Source organism: Petaurus breviceps, unplaced genomic scaffold, assembly GCF_028583685.1.
Source record: "Petaurus breviceps papuanus isolate PSGF00001 unplaced genomic scaffold, PetGlider_PUasm1.0 126, whole genome shotgun sequence".
Taxonomy (NCBI): Eukaryota; Metazoa; Chordata; class Mammalia; order Diprotodontia; family Petauridae; genus Petaurus; species Petaurus breviceps.
In genome coordinates this window covers 9,813,812-9,828,400 of record NW_027185655.1, presented here as the reverse complement: position 1 = coordinate 9,828,400, position 14,589 = coordinate 9,813,812, and the positions used below count along the sequence as shown (strand labels likewise).

At 41.6% G+C, this 14,589-nt stretch overlaps 1 protein-coding gene across 2 annotated transcripts in view; it reads right to left on the bottom strand.

Annotated features, from left to right (window-relative positions):
• The window catches only part of FRAS1 (Fraser extracellular matrix complex subunit 1), a 485,111-nt gene that overhangs the window by 194,454 nt on the left and 276,068 nt on the right, over nucleotides 1–14,589 (bottom strand). For both annotated transcript variants that reach the window (XM_069092754.1, XM_069092760.1), the window contains 3 exons: nucleotides 6,361–6,513; nucleotides 5,992–6,138; nucleotides 312–458 (listed from right to left, as the gene is read on the bottom strand). In XM_069092754.1, coding sequence (XP_068948855.1) covers nucleotides 312–458; nucleotides 5,992–6,138; nucleotides 6,361–6,513 — 447 coding nt within the window. The remainder of the gene's footprint in view (nucleotides 1–311; nucleotides 459–5,991; nucleotides 6,139–6,360; nucleotides 6,514–14,589) is intronic.

The following is a 14,589-nucleotide window of genomic DNA, read 5'->3' as shown; positions in this document are numbered from 1 at the left end:
TGGTAAGAGAGGGAAATAGAGAAAAAGAATAAAAGAGATGCAAAAAAAATGAAAAGAATGTCAATGAAACATTAAAAAATACAAAGGAGAAAGCAGGAAAAATCAGAAGGGGACAAACAGGGCAGTGTTGGTACCACTATGTTAAATGAATATAATTTTTTTAAAGGCTCTATGTAACAGATATTCAACCATTTCAAATGGAATCTGCTTTTTCTGCTCTTCTCTGAACACAGAAAAGTTCATATTTATTCACGTTTGTCAAGTGAATAATTTTTAAAAAGAAAATTTTGGGGGAAAAACCCCTGTGTTACCTTTGCACGTGTTGGTGGACAGGTCAAGGTAGTACTGCTGGGCACAGCTCTCATACTGACATTCTCCAAAGAGAAGGACCTTGGCTGGGTCCCTACAAGAGGTGCATCTTGACTGGGAATCACAGGTCCTGCACTGGGCATCACATGCTGAGCAGACACAGGGGAAGAAACGACCAAATGATTATGACTAAAAGTATCACACACTAGTCTGCTTGGACAATGAGCTAAAGGGCTAACCCTAAAGATATGAAAAAACACACTGGAACTTTTCTTCTCAATGCTTTCATTCATAATATGCCCTTGGGTGAGACAAACAAGGGATGACACAGAAAGGGCGCTGGGATTGGAGTCAGAAACCTGGTTATGAGGCCCAGCTACACCAACGATGGCAGCTTTGTGACCTGGGGGAGCTTTCCAGGAGTCTCATTTCCCTCACCTGTAAAATGGGCTTGAATGATAAAAAAGAGAATTGCATAGATGAAAATTCTACATGGGAATTTAGTCCAGGATGGATGGGAAACTCTCAAGAAAGAAATTCTGAAGACACAAAAGGAAACAACTGCAGAGAGGAAGAAAATGGGGAGATGTCTGGGTAGTCCAATGAGGATGTACCAGGAACTCAATAATCACTTAAATTTTTTAAATATATGCATGGTAGGTGCACAGGTCTATAAAAATAGTGTCCAAAGTACTAAAGTTCCAAATAAAACAAAGCTGTTTACAAAAGCTAAGGACAACTAAAAAAGGTTTGGATTTGAGTTGTACTGGGGAAAAGAGGAGGCTCAAAGACAGAACAGGAACCATGCTCAAGATAATTGACAACACAGATAAGATAGGGCTATTCAATTCTATTTTGTTTCTGTTTTCTCTGCCAACAAGAATGACCTTCATTCTCACAAATAACAAAAGTAAATAAACAAATAACAAAACAACAAAATAACACAAATAACAAAAGCAAAATAGCTAATAGGAAATTGATAGCTAAGACAAATAAGGAGATAGTATGAAAGCACCTAGCTGTCTCTGAAGAATTCAAGTCCCCTGGCCCAGACAAACTAGATTCCTGGATACCAAGATGGTAAATGTGATTACTGAACCACTTCTGGTAATATCTGACAGACCATGGAAAACAGGAGAGAGGCACCACAGGATTGTAAAGGGCAAATGCTGCCCCAATGTTCAAAAAAAGGTTAGAGATGGTTGGTAGCATCTAGCTAGAGAAGAGGTAAGCTATTACATACATCCAGCATAGCTTCATCCAAACTAGGTCAGATAAGATTAATTCTATTTCCTTTTTTAACAGGATTACTAGGTGAAGGGAATTCTGAGATTATAGCAAAATATTTGGTAAATTATCAGATATTCTTGTGGAAAAGAGAAAGAGGAAAAAAGAGAGCGAAGGAGGGAAAGGGAGATGGAGGAAGAGAGAGAGAAAGGGGGAGAGGGAGGAGAGAGAGAGAAGGTGGGGTGGGTGGAGACTAGGTGATAAGAAAAACTGATGTTGACTGAATGCTTGGACTTAAGAAGTACTCATTAATGGATGGATGACAATTTAGCAAGAGATCTACTTAGTGGAGCACCCAAGTATCTCTCCTTGGTCCTGAACTGGTTAGTCTAATAGTGAGTTGGAGAGATTAATCAGTGGTATTCTCATCAAATTTGCAGATGACAAAAAGCTTAGAAGGAAGAATAACATCAGATAGCCAGAATCAGGATCCAAAAGGATCATGATGGGGTGGAGCATTTGGCTCAATAATAATATGAAATTCAATAGGGATGAATGCTATCTATACCTTATATTTGAGGTCAAAGAATCAACTTTTTTTTTCCCGCTTTTTGGATAGGGGAAGGTAGGGCAATTGGGATTAAGTGACTTGCCCAAGGTCACACAGCTAGTTTTGTGTTAAGTGTCTAAGGTCAGATTTGAACTCAGGTCCTCCTAGCTCCAGGGCTGGTGCTCTATTCACTGCGCCACCTAGCCACCCCTGAAGAATCAACTTTCAAAGTCCAAGATGAAATGGATCAAAAGCTCAACGTGCATGATCTGTGTAACATGACCTAATGAGACCTTTAGCTGCATTAAAAAAGGCCAAGTTTTCAGGAATAAGGAGGTGATAGTCCTGCTATACTCTGACCTTATCCGTCCATATCTGGAGTTTCATGGATATTTAGGAAGCAGACTGATAAGCTGGAGAGTATTCAAAAGAGGCAGCCCATGGTGTAGAGTCTTGAGTCTATGTAACAAAAGGAGTATGTGAAGGAACTGGGGATGTTTAGAACTGGAGAAGAGAAGGAGGGAGGCAGTAAGAAGGGAAGGGGTCAAAATAACTTTATGCAAGTCTTTGAAAAATTATCAGGCGACCGAGGCTTGGGAACAGTTGTGCTTGGTGCTGGAGGGCAGAAGTAGCAGCTATGGGTAACAGATGGAAAGAGATTTGGGCTTGATGTCAGAAGAATCTTTTCACCAATTAGAGTTGTCACAAAGTGGAATGGGCTGCCTTGAGAGGTGCGAAGTTCCCCTGTCTTCAAATGGAGGCTGGATGTCCACCTGATGGGTCTTGGGATATGTGTTAGAATAGATTTTTCCTAAGACATATAACAGTGAATTTGGTAAGTACTGAATAGTGTGGATAATGAACCACGTGAATTAGTCATATCATTTGAATTTGAGCTGTACATTTCCTTTCGGCTAACGATATTTTACACTGTCATAATTTTGATTAATGCAAATCGGAATGATGCTACTCCTTCAGGGGGATTCATTACTCAAGCTAATTGGGACCTGGATGTATATGATAAAAAAAAAAAGATGGTCTGGTCACATGGTGAGAGGGAGTGGTGACAAGTGGACAGCCTGAATCTCCCACTGGTACCCTATTAATGTCAGCAGAAATCAAGCAAAGTCTCCAGTATTTTGGGTGGACGCCATTGTAGCGAATTAAAGGAGTACGTGGGCATGAGCAGCACAGCACGGAGAGGCACAGATGGGCTGATGCCAGCAATATTGTTCAGTCATTTGGCAGGCATGTCTGACTTCCTGACCTCATCTGGGGTTTTCTTGACAAAGATGCCAGAGCAATTTACCCTTTCCTTTTGTGGCTCATTTTAAAAATGAGGAAACTGAGGCAAACAGAGTTAAGTGACTTACCCAGAGGTGTCTGAGGTCTGATTTGAACTCAGGAAGAAGAGTCTTCCTTATTCTGGGCCTTTATACACTATGGTACCACCTAGCTGCCCTGATGCCAACATTATTGAAGGGAAATTTTTAAAAAATCAAGTTAGGAGTATATTTGGAGATGGATACTGACAAAATGGATAGTGTCCAGATGAATTTGATCAAGAGAAAAAGGGCTCTGGAAATAATGTTAGAGGAGAAAAAGTTGAAGAATGAAGGACACTTAGTCTAAGAGAAATAAGAGTAAGGGGAAAGGGCCAGATGTCCTCCAATGCTTAGCAGAATGAAACAGAAGGAAGACTGGACTTGTTCTGTGGTGCACTTTATGACAATCTCTGAAAAAGAAGACCTGTAGACGTACTATGAAGGAGGGGAGAAGAGCTTCATGAGAACTGCACTCCCCATGGTGGGGGGTCATAAGGTGACAAATTTAGAGAAAGACAGGATTTAAGGGTTGTTGAGTTTGAACTCAATAACTCCATCATATTATAGACAGGGAAAATGAGGTCTAGAGAGCCAAAGCATCTAAAGCCAAACAGAGCATAAGCATTAGGAATAAGAACGGAAGCCGGCTCCTCTGAGTCTGAAACCAGAGCTTTTTCCAAAGCATCTTTAGCCTTGAAGCAAAGGCTGGATAACCGCCTGTCAGGGATGCTTTAGCAAGGATCTTGTATGCGGAGGAAATGGGCTGGTTGCCTTCTGGGGCCCAGGGCTCTGAAACACTCTTAGATTTACTTGTTTCTCAGTTCTCACCACAACTGTAATCAATAATTTTAGAAAGCATTGCATTAGTGAATTCCTAAAGAGTCCCAGACTGACAGAGCAAAGCATTGGGCTACTCTTCTTTTTAAAAATTCCCAATCAAAAGAATCTCTCAAAGGGAGGCTGCTTCTCAGTTCACATGTCCTTCAACGGGGAGGATAGAAGTGCCCCTCCGGTAATCAGGGATGAGTGATATCCCTGTAATGACAGCGAATTCATTATATTGGCTCAGCCAGTGACGGTCTCTACATGTCAGAATCACAAACTGGCATCAGAAATGATCAGTACAGTACAGACACAGTTCAATTTCCCAACCTAGGGCTGGACTTTTCCATCTCCTAAGAGGATGATGCTTAATTTTGAGCAAAGAACCCGAGATGGCAGATTATTCCATCTAAAAGGCACAGCTCTATTTATGTGAAAGCACTCCAAACACACTTGGCTTGTGCAGGGTTCACATTGGACATAAAAAGAAGCATCCCAGAGGAGAATGACTTTAATACAATGCATTTTTATCACCAAGTCAATATCAGGGACTCTATTTGTTCCCACAATGCCACTATTGGGAAGACATCCCCATCACTATTTCTCCACTAAGGCACCTTTGCTCATGTGTTGAACATTCAAGTACATTCATCTTTGCCTTACAAAACCTAAGAGTTCCCCAGCCTGCTTGAGATAATCAAATAGGCTGTGTTCCCAACCAGATCCTAGCAAACGGCCCATAGGATAGCACTCTAGCTCTGAGGTCAAGGATGAACAAAAACAAAGCCCTTTTCAACTTCTTTGCTTTCCCAAGGCAACACTGGCATCACGCTTGTTGCCATTATTTAATAAATAAAAATGGAATCGCTTTAAAAACAAACAAACAAACAGCATCTCTAAAGATGAAATGAGATGCCTGAAAAAGAACTTACTCGGGGTGGTTTGCTTGAGTCTTCCCTTTGTTCAGGTACAAAACTGCTCACACATCCAAGGGAGAACTAGATTTACCCTCCTGAGTTGTTCTTCTGATCTTTTATAAAATTCTATTTTAGGGTGGCTAGGTGGTGCAATGAATAGAGCACTGGCCCTGGAGTCAGGAGGACCTGAGTTCAAATCTGGCCTCAGACACTTAACACAAAAACTAGCCATGTGACCTTGGGCAAGTCACTTAACCCCAACTGCCCTCAAAAAAATAAATAAATAAATAAAATTCTATTTTATGAATATTATGTGTATGCAAATAAAATGTAAATTTACATTGGGAAATTAGAAAAAATTAACCCTCCACTGAACTCTTCCTCTGGTGTCTTTTTTTATCATGGAGGTGGGTGGTCTGGCTTCTCAAAGTCTATGCCAGTGGAGACCGAGTTTCTAGAGGCCCTTACAATCTGGAGAGCCATCGAGTACAAGTCCAATAAGAAAATCTGTAAGTAGCAGTTGTTGGAAGATCAGCCTAACTCAGTTTGAAGGAGGTCATCACCAGGTCACAAAGAGGTGAATTCTTCATCCATAGAAACTCCCAAAAAGCATCTCCCAAGGCATAGAGGGGATGCAATCAGCAATGGCAGAAGGAATGCCCACAACAAGAAAGACCAATGGGATGGAGTAAGTATATAGCTATGTGGGGAGGTCACTGGAGAGATGGAAATATGCAAGGAAGAAGAAAGAAATACCCATCCTAGAGCCATCCCCCCCCCCAACATCCAATGTACTGGACAAGAAGGAAAACAACAGAGAGCTGAGCAGGAGAAAACATACGTTGGCAGGTATTGCTTTCATCAAGATAGTGCCCTGGAAAACAGGCGCTAGTACACAGGCCACTGTGAGACAACACAAAGCTGGCATCACAAGAGGAGCAGGAGAAGGGACCGGGGCCACGGCAGGTTTTGCAGGATAAGTGACACCCTGAAAAAAAGAAAAATAGATGTTATCTTTGAGGTCAAACTCTCCAAGGACCAAGCCCGCGGGATGACCTCACAGGTCTGACCCCAGGAGCCCCACATCATGCTTCACTCCTCTTCTCCCTCCTCGCTGGGTAGAAGAAGGTCCAGAGAGGCTCACATCCCCGGAAGATATCCCAGGCACCTTTGCAGGCATCTCCACTTTAGGGATCCAGAGGCTACTCACGCTCACAAGCTCCATTCTCCGCATAGTATCCAGTGGGACAACGAGAAACACAGTGGTCCCCCAGCAGCAAGTGGCGGGCATTCTGACAGCTGAGGCAGATGCTGCCAGTGTTGTGGAGGTCAGCTACGCATTGTTGGCACAGGGGGTGGCAGTCTGGAAAGCAAAAAATAATAAGAATGAATGATAACAACTGTAACTATGTTACACAGAAGTCTCAGGTGGAGATTCTGTGGAGTGGAAAGGGCATGGGATTTGGAGCACCTGGGTTTGAACCTCAGCCCCACCACTTACTACTTGTGTGATCTTGAGGAGTTCATTTTACCTCTCTGCCTCATTTTCCCTACCTGTAAAAATATGGAAAAGATGAAAGGAGAGGGGACTGTGCACTGTGCTGACTTTATATACCTTATGATTTTATAAATATCACATTTGATCCTCACATGGGGTCATTTATTGATTAGATAGGAAGTAGATGCTATTAGGATCCTGTAATGGGAATGCAAATTTAAAGATCTTCCCTGCCCCTAGGCTAAAGTGCACCTGGAGCCTGGGGTGGGAGGCTTGTTTTTCAGTAGATACTTCTTGATTGGGCAGTGAGTCAATAAGGTTGTTACATTCTCTGAGCCAGGAGAAGGCTATATAAGCCTTGAAGTGTAGCTTTGTTTTGGGGCTCACTTTGAGAAGTGTTCTGTGATTTGATCAGATGAGACTCTGGGAAGCCGTTGTTGAGAGCCCCCCGGCTTTGAAAAACCCAGATGTTGATTTGGTTTGGATGTAATGGTTGGACAGTTTGGAAACTGTATACTTATCTGTTTCTCTGTCTTGATAATTCTGTCTGTATATTCTGAAGTTCGGGGTGCTGACCTTTTTCCCCTGAACAAGGTAAACCATACATATTTGACTGATTAAAGTAAGCTTGTTAACCCATTTTGAGTTGCTTTCCTTTATCAAAGCATATCTAAGAACCTGTGTTGGCAGACACCCTGGGGACGCTGGGGTGCTTGCTGCTGCAGATCCCCATTTTACAGCCAAGGAAACTGAGGCAGGCCCAGGTTAAATGACTTTCCTAGGACCACACAGTGTGTGTCTGAGGTTATATTTGTCCTCAGATCTTCCTGACTCCAGATCCAGCATCCTATTCATTATAGAACTTAAATGGTCCCTTTCTGATATAAAACCATTCCCCTTTTGCATGCCTATGATCGTGTGACCCATATTTTCCCAAGAAAAAGGGTTTTCAACTATCAACATTCTTTCTTAGAGAGTAGAAAAGTAGCTCAAGCTGTTTTCCTTTACCTCCTACGTATGAAACATCTGGAAGTTGCACCAATTGTGGGTCTGAACAACTCATACATAACTGGGCCCTAGCCCCAGGCCAATATTTTTTTTTTCTGGTAGCTTTGTTGAATGGCCTTCACCTAGAGGAGCAGAAGCAAGAGTGATACAGGCCTGCTTAAGACAGAGAGCAGGTCCTCAGTTAAAGACAGAGGGGAAAAAAAGAATCGTGGTACCACTTAGAAAGAAGAAAAGCAATAGCAAAAGGAATTGGGGTTCATCCTGGAAACCCCAAAAGGCTGGGGTAATTTCAATGACCAAGCCCAGGGAAAAAGACATGAAAAAGGGCTTCTCCTCTCCTTCTTTGGGAGAAAGGGGGGCAATCACTGTGCAATATCCAATATATCATCAGACATGGCGGACGACTTGGTTAGGTTTGCTGAACCTCTTTCTTTTTTATTCTTTGTAACAAGGGTTGACTCTCAGGGTAGTGAAGGGAAATATAAAATGAGAAGCAAAGAGGCCATAAAAATAGAAGATATGAATAAAAAAGGCCAAACCAGTAAGAGCAGCACCTTAAAGACCCAGAGAGCACCCACCATGGCACCCACCATCACTCTGTGAAGTGATGCTGTGTTCTCCATAGTAGACACTCTGAGGCTCTACCCTTCCCACAAGGCTGGGCAGCCCATAGTCTGAAGTCTTTGGATGTAATATCCTTGGTTAACTTTGGTAAATAGAAAGTTGGAGACTTTGGATACAGTGGAGGAAAGGTGAGAAAACACATCTTCCTCCCTTCTTTACAGAAGCAGAGTACTAGAAATGTGCAAAACTTCATATATCATTACATTTGGTCATTTTTGCTAAGTAAATTTCTTTAAATTTTTCTTTTTTGTTACAAAGGATGGGACACTGGGTGGGTAGAGGGGGTATTTGGACATGAAGGTGATGAAAAACCATGAGATATCTATGAACTTTTTTTTTTTAAACAGAGGCAAAGTCCCATGAAAGTAAATATCATTAAAAAAAAAAAAAAAACATCAGTGTAGGAAAGCTTTCTCCATGTCCCAGCAGGCACTGTCCCCTGCCCCACCACAAATAATGTCCTATTGATCTGGTTATAATTAATTCTGTTAGACAAAGAAAGACCTCTGTACAGCAAAGAACCCTCTGCTCCTTTCCTACACAACAATCATTTTCTATAATGGAAAAAATAATTATTACAGGCTGTTTTTATTGTAGCTGTACTTCTGTCTTGTCTTAAAGTAGTGATTACCTGCAACCCATCTCAGGCTTTCACATGACAAACACCTTAAACCCAGGAAGCATCCATCCAAACAAGGTCTAAACATTAGGAGGAAGGAGGATTCTGAGTATTTCTTTTTTCCCTTATGGATTCAAAACACTGATGTGCTAATTCACCTAAGAGAACCTCATCTTTAATTCTATCACCATCTCCAATTCTCGTAGACTGAAAATGTAATTTCTAACAATACTCTCCTTGTTTTAAAATTCCATTGCAACAAGACATTTCATAAGGCCCTCTAAGATGACTGTAATGGGATTTTACTTAACCAAACATCTATTACCTGCTGTCCTCATTCCTGAGCCATAAAAAACATTATCTCAGTAACTGATCCCTTTTTTCTCTGAAGGATTCAAAGTCCCCTTTCCCACAGGAGAGAAGTTTCCAGGTTTTCTGCCAATCCAGAAGAATATTCAAGACTGTCCATCTCAGAATCATTAAGACAGACTCATAAACTTGTTTTTCAACAGCACACACAAAAAAAAAAAACTAATGACTCCTGGCCTTCCTCTGAACTTGGAGAGTTTAAGAAGATTTTACGAGTAGTCGGCCTCTAGGAACAATGAAGGATATCCTGTGAATCAAATTAATCCTCATTATAGTAATTCAGCAAATTATACGGGGAAACAATAATGAGACTGTGTTCTATCTGGCTCACTGTCAATTTTTAAAAAAAAGGTCTTGCTCTTTTCTGCCTGTTTCCATCACGGCATAAGTGTGAATGTGAGGTATCTGTACAAACGTCAATTAAACTGTTTACATACCAGTTAATGAAATGAAGGAGCCTGGTGTTTTACTACCAGAAGCCTTTAAATTGTGAATAAATATGGAGCCCTGAAAAGACAGAAACTCTTCCATTTTGAGGATTTGAGATGAATTTTTCTGAATATTCTCTGTCTCCTGTTCCCTAAGGACATGCCCTTTTAGGTAAGAGGTGGATTAGAAGATGTAAGAAGCCCATCAGTACCTAATTGGGGCTTTTCCATGATATAATCAGAATTGAAAGAATAATGAAAGGGTGGGGGGCTTTCTGGAGAGAAAATGGTCACTAGGAAACATCGTGAGTTGGAAACAAACATTTATGGATTTGTCCAGTTTTGGGATCCCTAGAAATTATCTACCATTTATAGGGACAATGTCTTCCATTAATGAAAAATAGACTATACCATAGGGATATTATGTAATTTTAAACTAAAGATAGTCATTTAGTTGAGATGTTGGCACAGAGCTGCCTAAAATCAGTGGGACTGGAATTCAGTATAGTCCAAAGTCACAAGACCCTATCTCCTATGATTCTGTGATTTCCTATGCATGCCACCAAGTAAAGCATGGCATATAGATCAGAGTAAAGAGAGAGACTTATTGAAGACATGATCAATGTGGGGCATCCCCAAAATTCCAAACCACCCCACAGAAGCTGCTTCAGGAGAAGATTTCATCTCCTCAAGTACAGTACCTTACTCACTTTCTCATCCAACCACTATTTACCCATTCTTTGAAATGGGAAAATATATCAATCATTTGGTTGCCTGAGCATACTCAAGAAAAAGGAAAAGGTAGTGGTTCACAGGTCAACCTGTTCATTCAAACCTATGCCTCCCAAGGTCATAGTATACAATAAGCTCTCAAATAAAAAAAAAAAAAGACTGTTTAAAGAGAAGTATGCAAATTATGGTCTCTTGGTGTCTCCAACATAAGTTTTGTTCCATTGGTAGAGAGGTATCCAACCAATTCATCCAGCCCTTGTTTTTAGTGATAACAGCTTTTTGTTAAGTATAGTTCAGGTAGGAAAGTCAAAGAAGAAGAATGCGCTAAATCAAAAAGTAGGCCTGGTGAAAGGGGGTTCATCCACCAGAGGAACTGAGGAGATAAAAGAGTAGTATTTTCTGGAAGATCTGAACAGTGTCCATTGAAGGCTTCAGTTGATCTGGTCCAGTCTGGGTGAAATACTGCAGCATGGAGTTCTGAAAACTCATCACCAAACTAGGCAGGTGAGTAAATTTCACAGACCTGGGTAGTGATTGGAAATATGAGAAGCTGGCGAATTCTTTTTTGACTCAGGTAAGCTTAGAGTAGAATTCTTGGTCATCAGCTTCTAAGTGAAGGAACATGCCCAGATGCAGAGTGGACTGTGGTGGCAGGGGAGGGGGGCAAGGGGGGACTACCAATAAGAAAACTCCCTAGAGGTTTCTTCCATCTTTGTCCTAAGGCATCTGCGTTAGGTTTTGCTTCACTAAAAAAGAAACATAGTAAATGCCTAAACTTAAAACAATACCTTTTTTCATACTGATGGACCCAAAAGTCAACTTCTCTTTGTAGGAATGAATTTCTTGTTACATCTCAAACTAAGTAACAATGTGAAACTAGGGTAAAGGCTGGTTGCACCTTGTTGCTGGGGAAGGAGGAGGTCCCCTCCACATTCCAACAGCCTGCTGCCATGGCTGTGACCCCATCTGGTTCCAGGTTGCCATTTACAGAGTCCTGTTGCTGGTAAAAATTAAAGAAGATAGCCTATCTCTGTTAGATGAGTCTCAGTCTCTCTGTGTATACACACACACACACACACACACACACACACACACACACACACACGCGCACGCACACACGGTTATTAGGCTAAATTCCCTGTTTCTAATGTTTGGGGAATTTTAAAACTCCTTATTTTATTTAGTACCAAAATACTCTCTGCAGCAGGAGGGATAAGACTGACATTTGGGTTATAACTCTAAACCCCAAACCTAAAAATTAATTTGCCCAAGGTGCAAGAATTCCTGGTAACAACTCTAACATACAGGAGAAGAACTAATCAATAAATAGGCATTCTTCCGAATGCCTGGTGCATCCCAGACACCGTGCTAAGTGCTAGGAATAGAGGGAATGAAACAACTTATCCTCTTGATTCGAATGGCATAGATATCAACTGTGTATATATAATATAAATAAAGTGTCCCCAAAGTCTTAGGGCAGTTTTAAGCTGCAATAGCTTGAAATGGCCCTAAGACTTTGGAGGCATCATATATGATGCTAATCCACACAAAGTCATTAAATACAAGTTTAAGGGAGAGGACACTAGCCGTTGGAGAAGATCAAGAACGGTCAAATGCAAAAAATGGTGCTTCAGCCATTATTGCCCTAAAGGAAGACAGGGGTCCTCTGAAGCAGATGTAAGGAAAGGGTGCATCCCAAGCATGGTGGACAGCCAGGGTATAGGCTCAAAACCAAGAGATGAAGCACCATGTGGAAGGCACAGGGAGAAGGCCAGTTTGGCTGGACTGTGGTGTGGGAAGCAGACTTATGTCCAGCAAGGCTGGAAATATAGGCTGGGGTCAGGCTATCTAGAACTTTTAAAGCTAAGCAGAGGAGTTAATAGATAGATATCCTGGAATATCCTAGAAACAACAGAAAGGTAGTAAATTGACTCAGTAGGGGAAGCATCATGGTGACAGCTTTGCTTAAGAAAAATTACTCTGGTAGTAGCAGTGCATAGGACAGACTGCAAGGAAAGAAACTTGAGTTGGTGTAATGTAATGCCAAGGAAAGGCAACTTCCCAAGGTTCAAAATACCAGCATAGGCGCTCTCCATTTTATTCAGTGACCAACCAAGAACAGAGAAGATCAAAACATGACATCATTCCAAATACAGCATTTACTAAGTGTGATTAAATAATCTCCAAGTACCACCCCACCCCAGGACATTACATTCATTCAATCAATTACAAAGTCCCTGTTCTAAATAATACTCCACCCCTAGGCTATACCTTCATTTAGTCCACCACAAAGCCCCTCTTCTCAAATGGAGATTAGTTTCCAAACATAAGTAAAGTACATTCATTTGTTAAACCACAGAGCACAAAAAGGTCAAAAGTTCCCCACCCCAGGATCACAATTGAATCTACCCCAGAGTTACATCAAGTTTAAGCACAGCACTTAATACCCAAATGGAGGTCTTTTCTTCATCTTGACATGAGGCAAGTTCTAAGCAATCTTTGTTCCTGGGGAGACAAGGCTTAGCAAGGCCACAAGATACATTGCCAGTCTCTTCATTAATTCATCCTCTGTCTGTAGAACAGTCCTAGAACCCCTGAAAACATTAGCAAAACCCTTTCCCAGGATTTCTGTAAACATACAACAAGAAAATCCTTCTTCAGGGCTTCTGAACAAACAGAAAGGCTCCCAGACCCCTGCAACAACAGCACTGTCCTTCACCAGTGGACAGTATTCATTCTGTCTGCAGGACAGTCTCCAGACCCCTGCAACAACAGCACTGTCCTTCACCAGTGGACAGTAGTCACTCTCTGTCTGCAGGACAGTCTCAGGGCTTCTTAACCAAAAGCCAGGTTCCAGGACTTCTTCAACAAAAGGACTGTCTTTCACCAGTGGACAAATCTGGCAAAACAACATCAAAACAGACAGACAAAGTACCAGCAAAACAGCCATGTCTCCTCAGTCCTTGGCAGCTCAGGGGGCAGGTCCCAAAAGTCCAGGGCAATTCAAAGTGGCCCCTAGCAATTCTCTCAGTCTCTCTCTGCCTCCACGAGGTGCTGCTTCCAAAAAGTTCTTCTGCCTCTCTCTTGTCTCTCCAAATCTATGTCACCAGCTCCTCCCAGTTCAGGACTTTCTTTTCACATCAACAAGTCCATCCCACAATCAATTTGAAAACCAAGCCAATACAGGGGAATCTTTATGTTCCATTACTATCACAGTTGGGGAGACATTAAGAAGTCACTGTAAAATTTCAGGTGAGAGGTGATGAGGGCCTGAACCAAGGCTCTGTGAGTAGAGAGAAGGGCATCAGATGAGAGAAACACAAATGTAGAAATGACAAGATTTGGCAACCAGTTGGATATCTGGGGTTAGGAGTTATGGATGAGGCAAAGTTTATGCAGCCGAGAGACTAGAAGAATTGTGGTTCTTCCAACAGGAACAGTGAAGTGAGGAAGGAGAAAGGTTCTGGGGTGGGAGGGATGAGTTCAATTCTAGACACATTGAGCTTGAGATACTTCTGGATATCTGGTTTGAAACGTCCAATTAGCAATTGGTGATGCAGGACTGAAATCCGTGGGTGACTGTGACTGAATATATCTCTCTATCTAAGTCGATAGCTTTGGCTGTTGCAGCTGAAGATAATGGATCTAAAAGCATCCTCCATCTCCAATCAAATGTTATTTATACTATTCAACAAGAGTTAAGTGATCAGAAAAGTCCACTGGAAATCCAACCTCCATTTATTATTCTTCGGTTGTCATACCAATCATTTCTATCACCAGCAAAAGCTTGATCATGAATACCAGGAAACAAAATGAAGGAATGACTTATCTAATCTAGAATGATACACACTCAAGCCACAGTCATATGCTTTGCTATAGCCAGAAGGTGACCCTGACTTCTCAGAGGCTTTGCCAGAGGGGTTTAGGCTCAAGTATATCCTACCAGGTAGAAAAGGCTCCCAGTTGAGTCCAGTTAAGTATATAGAAGTTGACCAAGACTGGACACCTTATGATAATTTTTTTGTCACATAAATTCACAAAAACATCAACCAAGAAGCTGTGAGTGATCAGAAGTAGGAAGGGAGGCAGAAAACTAGGAAAAGAATAAAATATGCAACTGTACAAGTGCCAATTTCAAAAGTTGAGTAAATGAACTCCAGA